General features: G+C 41.0%; 1 protein-coding gene across 1 annotated transcript in view; it reads left to right on the forward strand.

Annotated features, from left to right (window-relative positions):
- The window catches only part of RERE (arginine-glutamic acid dipeptide repeats), a 280,788-nt gene that overhangs the window by 71,785 nt on the left and 184,621 nt on the right, over positions 1-24,382 (forward strand). Inside the window, exon 4 of the mRNA XM_081057650.1 lies at positions 8,551-8,676. Coding sequence (XP_080913776.1) covers positions 8,551-8,676 — 126 coding nt within the window. The remainder of the gene's footprint in view (positions 1-8,550; positions 8,677-24,382) is intronic.

The following is a 24,382-nucleotide window of genomic DNA, read 5'->3' on the forward strand; positions in this document are numbered from 1 at the left end:
TTTGCAAATGTATTAATATGCTGCTGTGATTTTTAAAAATGACTTATTTAACGATAATACACAGTTAAGAATCACTGTTTATTACGTAGTTTCCCCAAACAATTGGTAAGTGAAATACTATTGAAGTACTGTTATTTGGGGAACTTTTGAAACATTTAGATCTTAAACAGGGATCCTTGTCCTTGAAGGTTGTGAACCACTGTCCACACATAGTAGGAAATCCTAATTCTTTAGCTTTGTAGAGATACTTACCTGAGTATCTGTGAATGCCTTTATTTCCCAAACTCTTTGTAACTTTTGACAATATTTGTGTTCTGACACACATTGTGTAGTCTGAAGAGATCTTTAACTCCGCATCTTCTTTGTTGCTTTTTATCATTTTAAGGACCCCAGATATCCAATTAGTATGTTCCAATTTAGCTAGTTAAAAAATTGCATGTCATTTATTTTTCTTCATTAAAAAATTATTGCATAAGTAATACATGCTTACTGTTTTAAAAGAAAGTCAAATGTGCCATTTACTTCCAAGATGTATTCTTGGTAAGCTGCTTTCAACTTCCCTGGTTGTTTTGCAAGGTGGCCTTGCCTTTTAATCTTGTAAATCAAATGCTTTTTATTCAGGTTTTTATGTCGACATGACATTCTACCATTTTTAGAGGTGTTTGCTATTTATGTGTTTCCTTCCAAAGATTTTTTTACAGATGCTGCATTAACATCTGAAAATCGGGGCGGCCTTGTGTCCTGGAGTTTTCTTTTGCTAGTGGCTGCTGCTCTTGCTTTTCCCCCGTCACTGTCTTTGTGTGATTTTTACCAAAATGCAATAGTCATGCACCATGGAAGAGATATAGCTGTGAAATAAAATGGCAAAGGTTTTCCTTTTACCTGTTAGAATGGAAGCCCCTTTTGTACAATTTTTGCACGTTAGCCGGTGCCTTCCTGTTTGAACAAGGTCGCTTATGAAATGCTGATTACAGTGTGATAGTTGCTGATCGGGGCAGAGGTTCCTGCTGAGTTACAGTAATTGCTCAGGGTATTAACAGCAATAAAAGCTGAAGCTTCTGTTGTCAGTATTGGTCTAGTATGACATTAAAGCCGTCTGCAAAAACAGTGTGGGAAGCAGGGTGCTATATGGTTACATACCTTTTTCTGAATCACACACTGCTACGTCTCATGTTTTTGTGTGAATTTTGTATTCGGCACATACTCATAGTTGTGTAAGAATAACAGATAATGAAATATTTGCTTCTGGAAAGAATGTAGTTATTGTCTGGGTACCCACTCTCTTCTTCCTTCGTTCTCAATACTTCTTATGAAAAGGTAACCTACCTAATAGATGAGAATAATCATAGCTTTTTTTTTCTTCAGCTTACCCAAGCTATAAGGGGAAAAGATGAACAGAAAGAAATATGCTTTTTTTCTCTGCAAGACTTTAAAAAGAAGACATTGGAATTAGTTTTGCCCACAGGAAATACCGTGCATGGCAAGTGGAGCAATGGAAAACAAAAACCCAATAGCTCTGAAATGTTGTTGGTTAATTATGAATTTTTTCTTTTTAGCTGTTTTTTTCTTTTTTTTTTTAGTTTGGGGTTGTAACTGAGAGATGTGTGTCTTTGTTTATATCATAAATTAGAATTAATCCTTTTGCCATGGTGAGTTTGTGAGTCTAAGGTGTATTGTGGGGCTGTAAAAAGAAGTGGGGGAATGCCCTTTATGGTCCATGTTAAGTAAGAGTAAGTGGTAAAACACAGCAGAGACCAGGGATTGAGAAGTGGGTGTAAGGAGACAACTACGACAAGTCACTAGCACAATGCCAGCTAATTGAATTGAGTATCCTGGGTAACATTTCATGAACTAGTTTGGATTTTACGTGGGGACCTGGTTGTCTTCTAGACTGCGCTACTGTGTCCCATAGAATCTGAGTCCGTGATAGGGAACACAGCTGCCTCTGTGACCAGGTTTATACCTGTTGTCCTGGCAAACTGTTCCCCAGTGTGCCCTTTCCCTCTCAGAGGTGTCCCTGTTTGGATGAGAGGCCATATATATGGTCACCTTGCCTAAGGGGATGGGATCCATGGCTTCCGCTTTATTAACATTTAACCATCAAAACGCTTAAGGCCTCGCCACCCTCCATTGGTGGATCTTCTTAGAGCCCATTCTTTCATAGGGGTGGGTGAAAACTGTGATGGTGTCAAGTAACTGAGGGAGGTTTGTGGAAGTCGCATTTTCAAGGGAAGTGAATTATGTTTTTTATTGGGAAGCTTGCATTCTCTGAGGAAATGTTCATTAGACTGGGCTTATTTACAACCCCAGAGACAGTGACAGAAGTACCTATGGAACGAGTTGTCAAACGCAGGGGCTCAGGGGAGCAGTAGAGGGAAGGTGAAAGGAATTATGGGTCGTGTCTGCTTAGGAGCAGGAAGAAAGAGTCAGTTCAATGGGGCAGCTTCATACCCTAGGCTTCGGAACTAAATAATAAGGCAGTTGGCAAAATCTTTAGCTCTTTGAAAGAATAGTAATGTGGGATGGCAATCTATGATCTTTGTGGCCTAACTTGAGAAGATTTAACTGAGAGACTGAGGTAGTTAGCAGAGGTGGCAAAGCTGCAAGGATGAATCAAGAATTGTCTCAGTGTGGAGAGGGTGGGGGCAGGCAGACGGATCATAGGCAGCCGACAGGGTAGGGCCTCAGGCCGGAAGGCAGGGGCGCGCGGCTGTGCAGAGAGTGCACTCACCTCTCCGTGGGTCTCCTGACGCTTCTTCCCACCGGATTCTTAGATTACCTTGTTGTTTCCTCTCAGTAAAGGCCTCTTCTTGGGCCAGCTTGAGCCGATCTCCAGTAATTGTAACTGAAAGAGCCCAGAATAACATGTTTAATCCTTCCTCCTGTGCTCCTAGTGTTTCTAGATCACTCTGTGACTTAGTTTGCGCTGAGAATCTTGTTTTTGAATGAGTCGGCTTCACCAACAAGCATTATATCCCAGAGTGCAATTCAGAAGGTTTTGGGTTGTAATCAGTGCCTTTGACAGGCATTTATTGAAAGCCTACTTTGTCTTCTGTGTGGGCGCAGCACCGTTCTGAGAAGGTAAGCTGCAGCTCCTTCCCTCGGTGATCTCAGGTTCTCAGGCCAGACGGCTGTGGCTCAGTGGGTCTCAGTCCTTTCTGGAGAACACTGCATAGGACTGATGTGGACGAAGCCATCACTTTTTGTCCCAAAGGAAAGATTCCTTTTTTTGCTTTTACTGAAAAACAATAAAATTCCATTTTTACAGGAATCCAGGCTTTAAGCATAATAGAGTCATAACTTGCTGTCTGGAAATAGTCATTGATTCCGAGAGTGCTTCACCAGAAGATGGTTGAGATGAGTAGTTTTCATGCAGTTTAACGCCGGAGTCCCTCGTCTGGCCCTACTAGTCATAGTTCATGCCAAATTCTTCATTCACAAATAAGTGACTGACGCTATTCCTTTAACATTCTACATGGGAATGTGGTGTGGATTCCTAATGAATTTTTGTCACTCACACAATAGAAAAAAGTATGATTTTGGTTTTCTAGAGTTTTATAATTACTGATTCTTTAGCTGTTGTATGAAATGAATTTTCAGATAGGATATATAGTTATTACAACTATTATTTTGAGCAAATACCATTGATTGATTTTGGCTCTTATTTGGAAAGTTGTCAAATTATACCTGGCCTAGAGATTCCTTGGAGCTGGTGATAGGTCATTAGGGACATTGCGGTATTTTCAGTGGGCTGGTTGGCTCACCATGTTCTGACTCTGCATGGCTGAGTGTGCTTGGTATCATTTAGGTCCTGACAGCGTGCATTCTGAGTGAGAATTCTGAGTGTGAATGCAGAGTAGCTAAGGGTGCATACCACTAGTTACCTGGGAGAAGGCACATTTCCATTACTGCTGTGAATGCGGGCCCAGATCATTCGAGATTTAATACTGTACCTCTCTTTGTTTCGTTGCCAAATGTGAGAAGCTGGGGGAGGAACATTTGGAATTTCTTTCTGGGTACCCACAACCCAATCCCAATAGCTGACTGCCACAGTACAAAAAGAGGGGCTGCCGAGAAATTAGCTTCAGCTTAGGTTCCTTTTGCCATCAAAATTTCCTGCTCTTTACCAAATTGAATTTCTCAGAAATGGATTAAAAGCAAGAAGCTGCTTTTCCTTCTTTAAAATGAAAACTTTTAGAGTTTAAGTAATTATATCTTCTCACTCTTTGTTAGAGACCTTTACATAGAAATGCTGAGAGACATGGGAGACTCATTAACATGCAGTCTGTGCACACACGCATGTTGACGCACAATGAGTTAATTGTCATTTATGCATCAGACCCCACAATTCCTTAACCCCAGCTTGGCTGTATGGTGTATGGCATTCAGGAAATGAGCATTCATTTTACTATTAGGGAAATCTTGTATTAAAAACTGTTCTGGGGTTGGGGCAGGAAATCCACATTCCTTTGAAGATGGCTTATTCAGGATTTGAGATGCTTTTCTGGGATGAGATGAGAGATGGTAGGGTGCATGAGTTGAGAGCTTGACTTGGACATTAGTTCATCTGTTCCTTTAGTTGCTACCTTTCATGACCTTGGGCAAGAAGACACTTAATGTTCCTAATCTCCCTTTCTTTACCTATGAAGGTGGGATACAAAGCCTGTACAGGTAGGTTGTTTTTAGATGAAAAGATCAAGTCTACAGAGTGGACAGTGCAGTGCAGTTCCTGGGCCATGGATTGAGGAGGATTGTGATGTTGGTGTTTAGTTGGTTCTCTGGCTTTAAGCTTTGTGAGTACAGACAGCACACCTGTTTTTATTCATTGATGCACCCTGTGCACTTATTAGCACATTGCCTGGCCCATATGAGAGATCCACAATATTTAGTGAATATTGAATGAAGTAACATTTCAGTGGAAAAATATCACGAGAAAGTTTTCAGAAAAACTTTAGTGATAGTTTCATGCAATACGTGCTTTAACTACAAATTAACCTTCTGTTTATTAAACAAGCCAAAGAGATCTGCTCCTTTACCTGTAGTTAAGCTTGCAATGTGCAGTTATCCTCAGTGTGTAGTATTTTATATATTTAAATAATAAAACTCTATTCTTAAAATACTTTGAAACTCTGTTTCTTATTTTTTTCAAGAAGTTTACATGAATATAGCCAAAGTCATAGCATTTTTAGGCATTATTATAATCTGTTTTGAATTTTCTGTATTTCTGACTTAGGGCAAAGATAAATGAGAGCTTAGTCGGTTTATATGTAAACATCCCCGGTTTATATGTAAACATCCCCGGAAAGGCCAACTGATAACGGGAACTGCCTTAGGGTATGGCGATTCCTTTCTGTGTGAAACTGGTTGTTTTTCTCTTTTTGGTTTTGATAGGCCCTCAAGTTAGGCCTGTAGAATTGAGTATTTCTTTTTATAATTCTTTCTTCTCTTTGCCCTCTTGGTTTGTTCCCTACCAAAAGACCAGTGCCACCCAGTTACAGCTTTATGATTTGAGTATAGTGATGGATAATGAAGTGAAAACCTTGAAGTTTGTTATCAAGTGTTTTCAGTTTATAGAGAGAGGAATTAAGTATGACTTACAGAGAGAACGGGATGTTGAGCTGAGATAGTTCTTTAGAAGTTGTTCCTTGCTGTTAGTTATTCTCCCGTCAGGAGAGAGTGCATCAGTGCAACCGTACTCTTCTATTGCAGTGGTTCCCGAGTCAAGAAAAGGTGTGCATTATTGATTTGGTGCTAGAATATTCTTCTGGAGGCCACACCTTCCCCCCCCATTCTCTGTTTACAAATCAAGGCTATGGTTGCTCAGTTGCTATCTGTTAAGCATGGTAATACACTTAGGGGTGTCATACACTCGGGGGTGTCGGGCTTACTCCATGCTGTTTGGAGTAAGTCACCAATAGTAAATACAGGAAGTCCTCACTTAACATTGTTAACAGGTTCTGTGAATTTCAAGGAAGTGACGTATAACAAAACCAGTTTTACCACAGGCAAATTGATATAAACAAGACTTAAATTCCCAAGGCATCTCATCAGCGTTATAATGAAACGATGATGATAAAACCGTGTTATTTGAGGACCTTCTGTGTATGTTCAAGGACTAAATGTTCTTTTTACATGTGGATCTGAAGTGTATAATTTTATTTAATCCTGCAAGAGCCACGAGGAGGATGAACTCTCTTAGCCTGAGTATGATGACGTGGCAGATGAGGTGCTGTCGCTGTGCTGTGCCCCCAAGTATGGAGCCATTGCGGTGAAAGTTCTTCTGAGTCACCACAACCACTTTGCATGATATGAGTGTCAACTTATAGACGGACCGGTGGTATTCACATAAGTGAAAATCAGAACGAGGCTTTGGGAATAAATAATCTCCGGGCATCTTACTGGGCCCATTTGTTCAGCTTCTCAGCGGTCTGTTTCCACTTATGACTGACAGTCATTATAGACCATGTGGGATTTAAAGTTTTAATGGTTCATGATTACTGTGAAGTTGGATAATTAATTTTGTCCTAATTTATTTGGGTGTTAGGACTCTAAGAAATCACTGAAAAAGTTTTACTTAAATAATTTGTGGAAATAAATATAATGATCTAAAATGTTATTTACTAAACCTGTTCTCTATATGTGAAGTTTTTTCAATGCAGACAATTCTCTAAGTGTTTTAATTTTTTTTAAAGGAGCTTAAAATTTGAGACAATTTGATATTTGCAGAAAGCTGCTATGCAAGAATATTGGTAAAGCCTTGTCATTCAAGCTATATTCTTTAGAACATGAAATTTGTAATTTGTATATATATGTGTATGTTTGTGTTAAAACAGTTCAAGAAAAACTGATTGGAAGAACTGAAAGAAAATTAAGGAACCTGAGACACTATCCATGTTTTCTGACTCATAAATAATAAGAGCAATGATATGCTTTGAAATGATGCCTTTTTTAATGTTTAAAATATCTTAATAATGACTTGAACTCCTGCATATTTAAAATAATGCCAGGATGCTTAGAAATGCTTTGCTAGGTGGTTTTTTGTTTGTTTGAAACCCTTGGTTTGAATGAATAAGGATTTGAGTGGTCTGATTAATCGAATTCCTAGTGCAAGAGATTAACCAGAAATTCCTTTTTTTTGATGCTTATTGTAAAAAATACTGAGTACACAGTACATTCTAGCGCACAACTGAATCTTTGATTTGGAATTTGCGGTGCTGGTATGGGGCAGAGGGGGGTATGTGGTGGAGGAGGTTTTGGCTAATAACCCTTGATTCCATCATGTATGTCACTGAGGCAGTGGGGGTCAGAGGCTGCGCAGAAAGCATGGAGCCCAGAGTGATCTGTAGAGAAAGAAAAGAAACCATCATGATAAAGATGTTCCCATTATCTTATGGTTTTCTTGGGATTTGTCTTTTTTGGTTTTTAAAGAGACATACAAAAATCAGTAGTAAATGGAGCACATTACATCTCAGATTACAAGAAGTTGTTAGAAAGTGATTCTTTGCTTCTCAAAAGGAATACGTAATAGGACTTCATAAAAATGATTTAATATTAAAAAAGTTTTCTTATCTGTAATTTTAAACAACTTTAAGAATTGAGATTCTTATATAAACATTTGGATTTTATGGGGTTTTATTTCATTTACAACCTCATGAAATGGAATTAGTTAGTTTTTTTGGGAAATGTTATATATTCTCTAGGGTACTTGAAAGGGAGCATATTCAGACTATTATCTGAGGTATCCTTTTTTGATACTTATAAGGACTGTGCTGGCTTTCAGAAGTTGCTCTCTAATCTTTTGTTGGTTGTAAATTTTTCAGTTTCTTTCTAAAAAAAAAAAAAAAAGTGATACATACCAAACTGGTTCTACCCTTAAAAGAAATAATGTTTTTCTTGAACTTTATGCTCTGTGCCTGTTCAGTATACTTACCTTATGGGCATTATGAGAAAATTAAAACTCATTTGAATGGTGTCTCTTTTCCCTCTGGTATTAAGCCTTTGTCTTTCACCTTGCCTTCAGCTTTACAAAATTAAACTAGGACTTTGAGGAAATGGAAGGGTCTTTTCTTTGACACCCCTAACACCTTGAATGTTTCCTTACTAAGTACATAGCTTATGACTCTAGCCTCTCTCATTAGAAACTCTTCTGAAAGCTCAATTTGTCCATTTTTGGTTCGTTTTACAGTTATGTTTATCTGACACCACTGAAATTATGTTTTTATTGTAAGCAAAGCATGCCACTGTCACTGTGCTTTGGCACTGTGTCATCTTAACTTGGTTATTTTGAGGGGCACACACCATACTGCTTTACGACAGGATCCAGATTAGAGTGTGAAGCCAGAAGGGTGACATGTTTTTGTTCATGCTGAGCTAAGGAAATGGCTTTGCTTAATGCAGAAAGGTTAGCGGTAGTGGTAGAACAAATGCTCTGAGATTTCAGAGGCCATCTGCTAAAGGATTTGTGCAGATACTCGGTGTGCTGAGTGCCCCTAGTAACCAGGGTATGAGGGGACATTGGGCACGTTAACTTAAAACTGTTTTCTTTTTTAGGTCCACAACTCCCAGGCCTGTTGCAGATCTCCAACTCCTGCTTTGTGTGACCCCCCAGCATGCTCTCTGCCGGTGGCGTCACAGCCACCACAGCATCTTTCTGAAGCCGGGAGAGGGCCTGTAGGGGTAAGGAGAATCCCGTTTTTAAAAGCTGTCAATATTTTATATCCCACAGGGTATAAAATAGGAATATTACCTCCCTCCCCAGAGCCCCTTTTCAAATGTGCTGTATTGTATGTGTTTTTAAAGGAGTAACAAGTACATGCACAGAGGAAGCAAAATACGGGACTTGCCTTACCCCTCTAGGACAGTTCCAGAGTTAGTGGGGTTGGTGGTGTAGGGTATTTTGGCACCAGCAGAGAGCATGCTGGGCTGCTGCAAGGAGCAGGAGCTGGCAATCAGCAGCGAGTATGGATGTTGGCAACTGAAATGGGGAAAAAAGGGGGTAAGTGTGAGACCAAGTGTGGAATGTGCATTTCCAAGGACCATTGGGACTCATGGCCCACGAATCTAAACTGTTTTGGGTGCCGTCTTCTCAGGTGACATTTTGTAGAGTGTTGCTCAGAAGTAGCGAGGCCCTTCTGCAATGCCAGATACGGAAGAAAACCCTTGCAGGGCGTGGGTTGGGGTGTAGATCCACTGCTCTCAGCTGTGCCCTGGTAATTCCTCTGTTACCTGGTAGTAATGGGGGGGGGGAGACGTAGCAAGGTGAAATGTCTAGTGCGTTATCCCTTAGAACAGGGGACCCGGTTAGTGATCCAGGAGGGCTGTTTGTGTCACATATCTCACCTTTTCTGAAAGCTGTGTATACACCTGTCTTCCTTTTCCTTCTCTTGTGAGGATTTAATGGTAAAGTTTTCTGAAACACAAGGGTTCATTGTTGTGCTCAACCGCTGTTACTGAACTACTTATGTTTATCTTGTGTGTAGTCTGACTGTGGGGCTCAAGCTCAGACTCATACTCAGGGAGCAAATAATGCAAGAAAGTAGCCATCGCACACGCACACGCACAGTGCAAGATACGGCAATGGAATGAATCGTTCAACTGCAGGGTAGAATATTAATATCGTGAGACTGAGAAAGGAGTGCTCCAAATGGGAGATGTTGTGAAGGTAGGTAGGTTGCGTTTTTGCTACATCAGCATGTGGACAGGCAGAGTGGAGGAGCCTGGCAGGTGTCCCGTCAGCCTGTCTATAAGCAACAGAGGCAGTGAGCCTGGTGAAGCTTGGAGTTGTGAGAAGATGGACGCAGGACGTCATGGAAGTGCACAGGTTAGTGGGTTTGGGGAGGCAGAGGTGGGGTGTAAAATGGGGCCAGATCTTGAAGGATCCTAAAGCTCAACAAAGGCACGATTTCACGTGATAGGCAGGAGAGTGCCTTTGCAGGCTTTCTGTTCTCTGCGAGCCAGTCTGCAGATCACTGCTTAAGAAGAGTCGCTGGGAAGCAGTGTGGAGTGGGGACTTGAAGATTATCACCTATGCATAACGCCGAGAGGACCAGCCAACACAGATGGGGTATGAATAGTTGTAACAAAGGCAGGAGTAATGGCCACAACAGCAGTTCCATGTTTAGACCGTTGCCAGTGTAACGTATCGAGGATTAGACCGGAAAAAAGCCCTAGAATTCTGGGTGGAATAGCCATTCACAAAGGGAGATAAACCCAGTGTAGTGGATAAAAGTCTAATTTTAACCCCTGCAGAGAGACATGGACAAATTAGCAGCTTGGACTTGAGTACCTACTTCAAATGCTTCAGTCATTACCAGTTACCATCTTGTTTCCATATGTATCTAAGAAATGGTTTTTATCTTTCAGGCTGATGTTTTCTTTATTCTCTAGTCAGTGTGGATGTCATTGTTAGAATGTTTCATTTACCACAGTCCTCACTAACCAGGATTTGCTGAAGGGATTTAAATTTTTTCCCATAATAACATTGATTTTCAGTAAGCTTTTTCTGTTAGCGTTAGTGATAACCAGAATTTAATTTTTTAGCAGTAAAAGTGTGGTGTTCACTGGGGATTTAAATAAGTTTATGATGGGTGGTGTACTCAGATACCATCGCGTGCAGGTTTGAGAAGACTCTGTAATAAGATGACAAATCTTTCAGTCAAGACGATGCCGCATAAGCTAACGGTATTGATTGTTCTTTACAACGCTTCGTGCTGCTGGAGTCACTGGAGCTGGATCTGAATCGGATCCAGTTGGCAAAGCTCCTCCCCATGTGGGGGGCGCATAAATCCTGCAGGCACACGGCTCTAATGCAGTATAATGAGGGAGCTGCTGGGAGAAAAATTGATTACAGGGTTGCAGACAATATCATTAACGTTTCGTGCCATGATACACCAGATGTCTTCCCTAATAGACTATTTCTGTTAATTTAGTTTTTATAGGATAGCGTTGATGGCATTATAATTTAACTTTCTTTGCATGTTCAGGTATATGTGATCTGTGTTTCTACACTAATGATGACATCCACTCATAGATTTAATTTTATAAAATTTTAACTTATCTGTTCATTTTAAAAGTATTTGTGTTGAGAAGGCACCATTTTTATTTGTTACTGAGACTCTGTTAGCTTGGATGTTTTCTAGCAAAAAGTGCTGTTTACTGGTAGTTCAGGGGCGGTGAGGGAGGTGAGAAGGCAAAGAAAACATTGCGCACATCCTCCCTAGACAAGTCAGAGATGCTCCCCCGACCCCAGCCAGTCCCCGACTTGTGAGGTGCTTTGTATGGCACAACGGACACTCTCCACAGCAGAAAAGGAGCAGCCATTTAAAGGGGACTTGAAATCGACACTCGTGTTCCCTGTCAGGGGTAACCGAACCTGTCCTCGTCCTCTGGCAGATCAAGGGCTAGTTAGGGATTTAGTTCTTCCACCTTTTTATGTCTTAGGCACATCTTTTTGTGTGGTTAAGACCTCTGCCAAGTGGCTGACGTATAAATAAGTACTGTAATAGTGGGTCGAGCTGTTTTATTTCAGTCATTTTTTTAACTGCTAGTTTTATTTCTGGTGTATTTTATAGGACATATTTTTTTCTCTTGTCGTGTTCCTGTGTAACATAGGACATGTTAATTAACCTTTCTAACCCTTAGTTTTCTCACTTAGAAAATGGGTATAATATTACTATCTACCTTAAAGGGTTGTTGCAAAGATTAATGAAATAATTCATTAAGTTGCTTAGCATGATAGTAAGCCTATAATAAGCATTCATTAAGCATTATCTGTTATATAGACTTCTGTCATACTAACTCAGGTTTTAAATGATTTATTAGTTTTCTAGACAGTCTTCATCTGAGTTCCTTAGGCCCCCGAGGTGGTCTCTCTTGAGTGCAAGAGGGCCTGTGACCTTCCTTAAACTGCTGGCAAAGTCTTACATGTTAATGTGCAAATTTCTGGAGAAAGTGTGCTTTTCAACCATTGGTGCTAATCAGTAGATTTTAAAATGTTGAAAAATATTTAAAATTTAAGATTAAGAGCTGTTGGGTCATTTAAAACTTCCAATCTGCTAGCTGTTTAAGGAAGTAGACTAACCCTGGGTGTTTACTTGGTGCCCAGGCATCTGCTGCCCCTTTGACCCCTGGGTCCCCACAGCAATCTGACGTGGATTTAATTTTGCAGATGAGAAACCTGGAGGTTAACCTTTGTCTAAAATCCTGCCCTTAGAGAGCGCAGGACTGTGGTTTAGCTCTGGAACTCCCTCCCCCTGGCCTTGTGTAATCTTGACGGTCCCATGGTGACTTGTGCACCCCCCGGGGACCCTGCAGTGGTGCGAGCCTTTGCCTGCGCAGGTCTGCAGGGTTCCTGAGCCAGCCTGCTGCTCACTCACTGGGGAGAGTGAAGGAGTGTTACAGGCTAGCCCTCACCCTAAATAAGTGACAGTGTGTCAACGGGACGCTGTGAGAACCCTTCTTAGTATCAGAAAATTTGTTTTCCTGTTAGCAGTTGTAGTGGTCAGATCTTTAGTATCCTTTTGTTTAAAAAAATGCATGACCGACAGTTACTATGAGTTCCCTTTTCATTCATCTTAATGGCACTTACAGCTAACCCTTGAACATGAGGGTTAGCACCCCCTCCCACCCCCATCCCCACACACACACCAGCAGTTGAAAATCCACATACTACTTTTGACCCCCCCAAGCTTAAGTTGTCCCTTGGTATCTGCCAGGGATTGGTTCCAGGACCCCCTGCGGACACTAAAATTCAAGGACGCCCAAGTGCCCTATGTAAAAGGGGGTCGATCAGAGGGTCCCGGCAGCCCTCTGCACCTGTGGACGCCCAGCCTGATGGACACTAGTACAGGGATTTATTGAAACAAACCCGAGTATAAGGGGACGCGTGCTGTTCCACCCCGTGGTGCTCAAGGGTTAACAGGGTATACATTTGCAAAATCATTCCCGTAGTCTGCGTTTTAGTCTGTGTGTATTTGTTCAGGAAAAACTTGGTGCGTGTAAGAAGTTGGGCTTTGCGTTTCTTGGAATAAATCCACTGCCCGGATCTAGACAAACGTGCTTCATGAACCCGGAGCAGGAAGCGGGGCCCAGTGGCTTTCCTCAGATGCCCTGGTTCACGAGTGGGAGTGGCTGCCAAGGCTGCAGGACAGGCTCCCGGGTCTGGTGGTGCTCTTCTCACCGCCCCTGGTGACTGTCCCCACCCACGGGCATGTTCTTAGAGCTGGCCCACGCCGTGCCCCGCCCACGTCTGCCATACTAAGACTCTTTTGCGTCAGATCTAGTTTAAACTTTTGTGACTGTGTCTCAAACCAGTGTTAAAACAGATTTTTGGTTCTTTTTTCCTGCTTATGTAAGACATCATTTTTAAGTATCATTTCTAACACTGGTACTTTTCATATTTCAGTACCATTTAATAATTAAAAGTGAATATTATAAAATGCTATTTTAAAAGTAAAGCTGGTTATAGTTCTTACCTACTTGTTGCTTATAAAGAACTCCAATCTGGTTGCTTATTTGGCTGTGCAGGAGTTTCTGAGGATATCCTCCTTTTTCAGTATTTACTGTGGCTTCCTCAGTTGACATTAAAGATGCCAAAAATAACGATTGCCTTTTATTTTTGATTGTAAGTAAAGGTGTTAAAATGACTGCATTTTCAGGAAAATTGCCAGTACAAATGCTGGGATTAATCCAACTACCCTAAATGAAAGGTGATTAATGTGGCAAATTTTAAAAATTCTTAAAGCACCCATCCGACTGACAGTATTAGAGAACATATGTGTTTCTTTCAGTACAGTAATTCCTTTCACTTGGGACAGTCGATTTTATACCTTGCTCGTCCATAAAAGCTAATTGTTGCCTAGTTTGTTCTTAAGGCTGTCTTTCCCTCATACCCATATGCTCCTTTTTTACAAAAAGGGGCATCAAGCCATATTTTCAGAACATAGATTTGAATAACCTTATGATTTTATAAAAATGCCTACTATGTAAGCAGTCATTTTTGTTACCATAGGTCTGTGTGAGATGTAATGATTGCTTCTCCGTTTTGTTGAGCTCCCTTTTCTTTCAGGGGTAGTTATCATCCTTTATCATCATCTTTATTACTTACAGGCACTGAACGCCCTTTCAACCGTGCCTTTTTGGGGCTGCTTCACACTGTTTGGAAAATACCTGAGCAACTGGATGGCGTTCCCAGGCTCTACAAGTTCTCCTGAAGTAGTTTACTAATATAAATTGCCAACACATTTCCGCACATGGAAGTAGAGCTTGCAGTTTTGTTTAGCTTAACTTCGTTTTTAGCGTTTAGGATGTCATACCACTTTCAGTTGGCTGTAGCTCTCATAAATGTCAAGGCCTTCCATGGATACCAGAGTTTTCTCTGGGACTGGAGTGAAGTTTACATAATCCACCTAAGGTTAATCGATCCTTTTCAGAGTCTATAGAAAATATTATGTCTCATGCCTTGAAGTTAGTGTTTTCTGTTCTTGGTCTCATGTTTTACAGTTAGATTGCATATCAGGTACTTGCTTTTTTTCCCCCTTTTAAATCGACTTTATTTTTTAGAGTAGTTCTAGGTTCATAACAAAACTGAGTGGAAGGTACAGAGATTTCCCATGTACCTCCCTGTTCTCCCACGTGAATAGCCTCCCCCATTCTCAACGTCTCCCACCAAATGGGACATACGCAGTAATTGATGAACCCACGTGGACATGTCATTATCATCCAAAGTGAACATTTGGGTTTACTCTTTGTGCTGTACGTTCTATAGGTTTGGAGAAGGTTATAATCCCATGAATCCACCGTCACAGTCTCATACAGGGTAGTTTCACTGCCCCCCAAATCCTCTGTGCTCTGCCTATATTCATCTTCATAGTTCTGTTTGTTTTCCATAATGTCATATAGTTGGAATCACACAGTGTGCAGCCTTTTCAGATTGGCTTCTTTCACTTAGCAATATGCACTTAAGAATCCTCCATGTCTTTTCCCGGCTTGATTGCTTATTTCTTTTACACACTGAACAATACTCCTTTGTTTGGATGTACCACAGTTTATTTATCCATCACCTACTGAAAGATATCTTCGTTCTTCCAAGTTTTAGCAATTATGAATAAAGCTGCTATCACATCTGTGTGCAGATTTTTATGTGGATGTAAGTTTTCAACTCCTTTGGGTAAGCACCAAGGAGCACAATTGTAGGATTATGGTAAGAATGTGTTTAGTTTTCTAAGCAACAACCAAACTGTTTTCCAAAGTAGCTGTACTAGTTTGCATTCCCACCAGCAGTGACAGAAGAGTTCCTCTTGCTCCACATTCTTGCCAATGTTTGGTATCAGTGCTTTGAACTTTGGCCCTTTTATCAGGTGCGTGGTGGCATTTCATTGTTGTTTTAGTTTTCATTTCCCTAATGACATATGCTGTGGGGTATCTTTTCATGTGCCTATGAGGTGTGATCAAGCAGTATGGTAAGTGTTTAAATAAAAAAAATTTATCATAGTAAAAGAAAAATTGCCATTAATCTCCCTCAAAATACTCTCCCTTGCTTTGAACACACTTATCCCACCGTTCTTTCCACTTTCTTTTTTATTTTTTTATTTTTGAAGATTTGATTGGGGAAGGGGAACAGGACTTTACTGGGGAACAGTGTGTACTTCCAGGACTTTTTCCAAGTCAAGTTGTTCTTTCAGTCACAGTTGTGGAGGGCACAACTCAGCTCCAGGTCCAGTTGCCGTTGCTAGTTGCAGGGGGCACAGCCCACCATCCCTTGCGGGACTCGAGGAATTGAACCGGCAGCCTTGTGGTTGAGAGCCCACTGGCCCAAGTGGGAATCGAACCGGCAGCCTTCGGAGTTAGGAGCACGGATCTCCAAGCGCCTGAGCCACCGGGCCGGCCCCTCTTTTCACTTTCTGAAGCAGTCCTGGAAGTCCTCTTTTTGTGAGTGTTTTTAGTTGCATTGTTGTGGCTGCCTCCATGTCCTGAATCATTTTGACTTTGGGGAAGAGCCAGAAGTCGCACGATTGCCAGATCCGGTGAATAAGGTGGATGAGGACACACCGTGATGTTTTTATTTGACAGAAATTGCTGTATCAGAAGTGATGTGTGACATGAAGCATTGTCATGATGGGGGATGATTTATGGCACATTTAAAAACACACCTTCTCTCAACTGCAGCTCACATGCGACTGACTGCACTAAACAAGTTCAAACTTGTCACACACTGTTACTAAGGTTTGATGCGCCACTTCCCTTATTGAAGATCCCTGCCTTCCCGTTGGATGGCACTCGGCAGCAGCATTCATTGTGTTTTGTGATCACAACAGAAAGGCTCCGTGTCACACATCGCTTCTGGTACGGCAATTTCTGTCGAATAAAACCATTACGGTGTGTCCTCATCCACCTTATACACTGGATCCGGCAGCCTGCGACTTCCTGGCTCTTCCCCAAGTCAAAATGATTGAGGACATCGAAGCAGCATGACAGCGCAACTAAAGACACTCACAAACGAGGACGTCCAGAACTGCTTCAGAAAGTGACAAGAAGGATGGGATAAGTGTGTTCGAAGCGAGAGGGAGTATTTTAAGGGGGATTGATAGCAATGTGTCTTTTACTGTAATAAATTTTTTTATTTAAACATTCATCGTATTTTGTGATTACATGTCGTATTTGTCATCTATATCTTTTTTTTGTGAGATATTTGTTAAAGTCTCTGGTTTATTTTTTAATTGGGTTGTTTATTTTCTTATTATTGAGTGTTAAGAATTCTTTGTATATTTTGGATGACAGTCCTTATCAGATGTGTCTTTTGAAAATATTTTCTCCCAGTCCATGCTCGTCTTATTTTCTTGACAATGTCTTTTGCAGAGCAGACGTTTTTAATTTTAATGAAGTCCAGCTTTATCGATTCTTTCTTTCATGGATTGTGTGCCTTTGGTGTTGAATTTAAAAAGGCGTTACCATACCCATGGTCATGTAGGTTTTCTTCTATATTCTAGGAATTTTCTAGGAATTTCTAGGAATAGTTTTGTATTCTACATTTAGTTCTGTCAGTTTTTTTTTAGTTACCATTTCTTTTTATTATGGTGAGAACATTTAAGATCTACTCTCTTAGTAACTTCCAAGTATATAATACAATATTATTAATTAAAATCACCATGCTGTACGTCCCCAGAACTTACTCATCTTATAACTGGAAGTTCGTACCTTTTGACCAACATCTCCCCATGTCTCCCATCCCCCAATTCCCTGGTAATCACCACTCAACTCTGTTTCTATGAGTTTGGCTATTTTAGATTCCACATATAAGTGGTATCATACAGTATTTGTCTTTCTCAGTCTGACTTATTCTGTGATCCATTTCGAGTTAATTTGGGTGAAGGGCATAAAGTCTGTTTCCAGATTCTTTTTTTTGTTATTGTTCTTCATGTGGATGTCCAGTTGTTCAGTACCATTTGTTGAGAAACTGTCTTTTCTCCGTTGTATTGTCTTCGCTCCTTCGTCAAAGATCAGTTGACTGTATTTGTGTGGGTTTATTTGTGGGCTCTGTATTCCATTGTTTTCAACTGAGAGTAAAATGTAGACATCTTACTCTTTACTCCCTAAATACTTAAGTGTGTGTTTTGTAAGAACAAGGACATTCATTTACGTAGAAACCATATAGTTATTAAAGTCAGGAAACTTAACAGTGCTACAGTACTAATGTAATCCATCGGCACATTTTGCGTATGTCCCAACAATGTCCTCTATAGCAATTTGTTTTCCAGGCCTCGTCTCCGATTCAACATCTCACTTCTGTCTTGTTTCCATGTCGCTCTAGTCTCTTTGAATCTGGAATAGTTCCTTCGCCTTTCTGTCTTTCATGACTTTGGCATGTTTTTAAAGAGTACAGTCCAGTTTTTTGTAGTTAGCTGTTTCCTAGTTATTAGATTCAGGTTGTGCATTTTAGGCAGGACTATTATATTAGTGGCGTTGTTGTCCTTAAGTGCCTTACGTTAGAAGACATATGATATCAGTTTGTCACATCATTGGTGATTTTAACTTCAATCACTTGGGTAAGTTACAAATTTTCCCTTTGTAATTAATCAGTTATTTATAGAGAGAAACTTTGAGACCATGTAAATGCCCTGTTCTCCACCAAGTTTTCACACACTAACATTCGCACCTATTGATTATCTTCACCTGAATCTCTTTGGCAGTTGTGGAATGTCACCTTTTTAAAATTTTTTTACTCAAACTAAATTGCTCTTTCTTTGAAAAATAGATCAGCATTTCCCTATTGTTAATTGAAATGTGGGATTTTTGAGTGAGGGGGAAGGAAGGAAAAAGGGAAAGAAAGGGACGAGAGAGAGGGAGAGAGAGAGGACGGGGGAGAACTTTTGAGCCTTCAGGGTTTTTGTTTTTGTTTGTTTTGAGCAATGCAAGGACTTAATGAATTTCCAGATTTTTCTGTAGAAAAAGGAAAAATCTGTGATCGTGTTTGTTCCATTTTTAGGCTCCAGAGGAGAGAAAAGCTGCTTAGGAGAATCGTGAATGTGGTTTAAAAAAATACGCATTTTTACTGTTGAAATTATGGTATTGGTTTGATTCATGTTGGCAACATTTACTAATGATCAAATTACTTAATCTCTCTGCTCCTCAGCTCCCTCACTTGGAAAACCAGAATATTATTTCAGTGGTTCTGGAGGAAGGCCCAGGAATCCAGTTTTTCCAAGAACTCTCCGGGAGATTCTGATGGGCAGCCAGCTTTAGTGAATGGAAGTCTGGCATCCACCCCAGTGCCTGTTGTAACTGCAGATTGGTCATGTCTTTTGAGGATGTAGAACTCTTGGTGCAGTTCCACGACCTCAGTTTCTCAATCCTCAGTATCTAATGTACCGTTAAAAAAAAAAAAAAAGTGTTTGTGGTTCTCCCATATTACTTAATTTACCACCTTCACCAACACACAAATTAGGTATCATCTGCATGTTTATATCTCTGATACACTTTGAAAAGACACTTTGTATTTGAATTTGGACCAAAGTACAAACCCAATAAAATTCTAACTGCCAACATTAATTTAATAGAATGGGTGATAATGTTTTACTGAAGTGAAATAGTCACTTTTCACATAAATTTGTCACTGGTTGCCTGTGACCCAGATTGTTGGGACAGGGGGGTAAGTGGGGCGGTCATGTATAACATGTTTAGACGGCTGGGTTCCCTGTGCTGACTCAGTTTTTGTATTGCTTTCATTTTTGTCATTATCACTGAGAAAGCTGTATTAAGTGTGTTTTCCCATGATGCTACTTTGCCCTTACTTGGCACAAATGGAGCATATTGCATTTATCGTATTTACTTAATAGCTTGCGATAACTATGGTAGTACTACTACTGAGTTATTTGATTGTATGTGAACTTAGTCAAAATCATGTAGCTCTAAATTCTATTAATGAAATTATAAAATAGATAATCCAGAAAAATGAGTATATTAACAAATTTAAGATACAGATTGAAATGAAAATACAAATTAGCCCTCTCCTTCCCCCAACTCCCTAGCTCTTGCTCCTCTTTGAGAGAGATAGTTAGCCAGGGTCCCTGACACATGCCCGGTCTCCTCTGGGCTCGATTGAATGAAGGGGGAGCATGTCATCCACCTTTTTATTTGCAGCACCTAGAGCAGCCTCTGGCTCTCAGAGGTTATTCCTCAACCATTGAGTTAAATAGTTTGCATCATGTACAAGACGGGGGAAAAAGCACATGTTTAAAAAATCAAGTAAAGAAGGATTTTTCAAAAGGAATACATTAAATGTGACTGAATGGGACCATCAACGTGGAGTATAGTATTAATATTTAATACAGTCAGGAAAAAGATTGGCCAGTACTAGCTAGAAAAACCTTGAAGGCATGTGTATTTATTAGTTTTTTGAGGCGAGTGACTGTTGGGTATCTTTCTACCTGGCCTTCCTTGCATGAAAATGAGAGAGCTGTGGGACCAGGAGAGTATTCCTGGCAGTGGTTTTAGCAACTAGATATCAACATAAGGCTCAAGTTTAATTTTGTTTCCTTACCTGTTTGAATTCTCATGGGCTTGAGGAGCTCATATTGTATACGTACCTTGTACACGTGCAGGTGTTTAGCTAACATATCAGTTTTTCAACTAACCTAGAATAAAGGCTGTTTAATTCTGTTTTTATTTTCATTTATTTGATGTCTGGCCTAGAATGCTAGCTTTTGGCCTTTGGAGTCTTTATTAGAGGGGAGCTTGCTGTGCTCTGAGTACAGAAAAGTGGTTCGTCCACCCACAGAGGGAGGTGTTGGTGGTTGTGAGCTGCTGCCCTTGGTTGCAGCCTCTAGACAGTGGAGATGCCCCTTGGTGCGTCAGTCTAATGAAGTACGCTGCCACCCCACCCAGGGCCTTGTACCAATGCACAGTTCAGATGCAAAAAGCAGAAGGACCTAGAAAGGTAGCTGTAAAATGCCACTGGGGTCCCATAATAGCGAATGTGTGCGCGGTTACCTTGGACCTGAAACCCTTGGGATTATGGTACCTTGATCCAAAGGATAGAGCAGTGCTTTGGAATCACATCCAAAGACAAATTATCAGCAAAAATGTTTGCTCCCAATTCCCACTCCCACGCACTGATCGTCCACAACAACGTAATGCGAGTGGAATGACCGCAGTGGAGTGCAAGGGTAATAATGGACGTGAGTGTGGAACATGCAGGGATGAGCACTCGAATCAGAAGTCACTGGCATGTTTGCAGTCTAAAGTTTTTTTGTTTTGAATATTTTTCTGGTACATAAAGATGCAGGAATGCTTTTAAATTAGTATTACTGCTGAATTTAATGTTTAGTTCATTTTTCCTGAAAGTTGAGGGATTTTCTAATGTTTCATGTTGGAATGGGGAAATAGGAGTTGATAAGTACTGCTTTCTCTGGGTTTCCCTTTTGTTAGTATCATCTTCTTGGATGTACTAGACATATCCTTAGATGTCCAGAGACTGGCACACTTATCATTACAATTGAATATCAATCTGCTGTTAAGATATTGAGCAGATTTGTCAACAAACAAGATGAGAACACAGAAAGATATCAGATGCATTGTGGAAATTACTTAAAGGAAAAACAGCTGGCAAATGATAATTGACATAGATGTTTAATCTGTAGAATTTGAAATGCTGCTTTGGTTACTGTGGGTTAAGTCAGGAGGACACATCCATGAGACCAGGGCTTTTCTAGAAATGGATGAGGAGTGACAGGAGACCAGGGTGACAGATTAAGGATTGCATGGCAGGCAAGGCGCTGTGATTAAATCCCCCAATGTTGTCACTGAGCCAGAAGGCTGAAGATAACGCTCTCCTTCTGCTGAAAACAGGAATCAATACTCACTCCTTGATGGGCTAAATTATTAAAAAGAGCCTTTCTTGCAATGTTTTATTATCTGGGATTTGCGTCCGCTGGTGATTTGTTAGCAGCATCGGGATGTTTGCTAGGCATTTTGTATGAAAATTATTCAGGCGGCCAGTGGAGCCCTTTGGATAATTCCCTTTCATTTTATAACTTTTGGATAGATTTGTGATTTACTTTTGCGTAAATGGCTTTATACCTTTTGGAGTTCTTAAACAGTTTGGGGCACATATCCACATTTTTTTCAACTTGATGTTTTTGTTTTGTTTGTTTTCTTTTGTAACTGACTGGGTGGTTAACAGATTATTTTAGTGGTAACTCTTAACAAACATCCAATGCATTTGGCATGCTGTGTCAGCGTGACACACTGATTAATATATGCTGACTTTTGTGGTCTTCCCTTAGGAAGAAAATCATACAAGTAGTTGACTTGCCTTTTTTTTTAAGCCTCTAATGGGGGAGGATGTTTAATTTGTTAGGTGGAAGATGTGATTTCAGCCAATTTATTGCTGAAGAAAGCAAAAGAAATCTTGTGAGCTTCAGTGAGAGGAAAGGAAGCAGCGCTGTGCAATTCTAGTGCTGCTGGTGTAACTGGTCCCCATGTAATCCAGAGGCGAGGGCTGGAGGAAGGCAGCTCCTTGGAAGGTTCTCTGCCATTAGCCTCCCAGCCGGACGCACTGTCTGCCACGTGGAAGCACGATTGGACTTGTTCCTTGGGCGGGTGCAGTTGGAATCTTCCAGGTGAAGTTTGAAGCCTCCTGTATTTCTGCAGCCTATGGGGAGTGAAGACTCTTGCCTCAGGGATTCAGAATTGGTGTTACAGTATATTTATATTCTTTTTGGGGGGACTGTACCGTTCATGAAAGATTTTTTGATTCAGCTTCATGGAAGAGCATGGTCAGCTCGACACAGCCCTGTTAGGGGATGTTAGTCGCCGTAGCGGAACCGTGAGGTGAGGCTAAAGGACAGCGTAAAATGACATTTCTGCTTCCCTGGAAACCTGATCAGATTTTAAAATCCTTTTATCTAGAGTGGAGGGAAGAGGGTTGAGAGGGAAGGGAGACTAATGAAGAAAGTGTGAAAAGAGAGTGAGGTCTTTGAAAATGGTGTGGTGGACTTCAGAGCCTTGGAAGTGGCTCACGTGTGGAATCCAGCACCAGCAGGGTGGGTGACAGCTGCCGTGGATGCCTGGTCGGGGAGAGGCCCCCCACTCCCCACGGGAAGTGAAGCTCAGGCCTGCTTCCTGGGTGCGAGGATCTCTGTGGAGATGCTGCTTCTGCACTGGCAGCCCCACCTCGCCCCTGTGCGCTCCGTGGTTTTGTCTGCTGGAAGTCTGAGGATTCCCTTCACATCCCACCTGTCATTTGCTATAGGGGTCTTCCTTCCGATAGCAAATTCTTTGCTCTTCTGCACCATCTTTCCCTCTGGTGTGCTGCTTTCTGTAGTATGCTGTGTGTCATTTTTCCTGTTTCCCTGACCAGACTCTCAGCTCCTACTTCCTGTCTGGTTCATTTTGGTCGAGTGAGTAAGTACAGGACACGGCTGGTGATCTGTCCAGGCGCAAAAGAGAGGTGGCATCACAGCAAGGTGATTGCTGTGCAATTTATAATCCCAAGGAGGAAATCTTTAGGCTACACACCAGTGTCCTGTCACAGTAATCTGCAGAACAGTCTAAGTTTTCAACTTGTTTTATTAAGCTGCCGTCAGTGCAGGTGGAATTATTCTGAGCATATTGCTTTATCTGAAAGAAGGGACATATTGCCCTTTTGTATTTTGGGGCAAAGGCAGAAAGGCTGAGACCTAGGCAACCTTTGGTTCTGTTTCCTGCTTGGATGAAACGGCACATTCCTCCTGTTCCTTAAAGGAATGTAATTGACCTCACAGTGACTGCTGGATTGGTATTACCAGGCAGTGAGCTGAGCAGAGGAATGGGGTCTTCGAGAAGATGGACTGGAAAACTGCCAACAGGATTGGTCATTTAAAAAATCCAGTGAAATGTTTATTTATAAAGGTACAGTGAAACTCCCTTGCTGTACAGACCTGATTATCGCCCTGATCACATCAGGTCCCTGTGTGAGCACTTTTCACATGTGACACCGCTTGGATCGGAGAATGTCTGTGCTGCAGAGATCATTCCTTTCCTGGGACAGTACCCGCAGCACAGGGATACCGCAGGGCACACTCCTGTGTGTCTGTTAGCGAGGGAATTTCAACATGCCGATTTTTATTTTCCAGTTTCTTAGTCTTATGTGTTTTTTCTTCCCATTGGCTTGTCGTTTGGGTTATCATTTTAGAGAACTAGTTTAACAAGAAGCAACATGAATTTCTTTGTAAATTCAGATGCCTGTTTAAAAATTAGCATCAGTACAAATTAAATGGTTAAACACTGGCTATTTTAACAACTAATGGAAGTAGTGAGGTGAAACCCAGGTAACTTTCCCTGTTAACTAATGCATGCCATGGGCATGTGTCATGTTTAATAATGATTTTGACCTTTAGGAGTATTGAACTTGAAATTTCTCTCAGGTCGCACTTGAGCCCTGTCACATACTGTGTGTCAACATTGCTTCCAAAGATACATCACAGCATATATCACAAATCTCTGAAGTTAATTCATTAGAGGAATTTGTTTTGTGTTCAAGTTGAGTTTTCTCTATAAGGGAGATAAGATATCAGTGCAGTTCACGAGATTTTTCTAAGTCACAGGCTAGTTTGTGTCTGATGTACTACTGGTTGGACACATTTTTGTGCTTGGGTCAACTTTTTCCCAGTCAAATCTTGTATCTCGTGGACTAAAACTCTATACACATACACGCCAATGGCTCATTCTTACCGATTTCCAGAGACGTAACGCCTTACTTCGTGCCACTGCTCAGGTAATTGATGGGTAACGTTATTAAGTACTGACAGGTGCTTTTTGCACCCAGGGGTGGCAAGCTTTTTTCTCTAACGGGCCAGATAGTGATGTTTTCAGCTTTTTCTTCTCTACAGCAAGTACTCAACTAGGA

The sequence above is a fragment of the Rhinolophus hipposideros genome (genome assembly GCF_964194185.1).
Source record: "Rhinolophus hipposideros genome assembly, chromosome: 8".
Taxonomy (NCBI): domain Eukaryota; kingdom Metazoa; phylum Chordata; class Mammalia; order Chiroptera; family Rhinolophidae; genus Rhinolophus; species Rhinolophus hipposideros.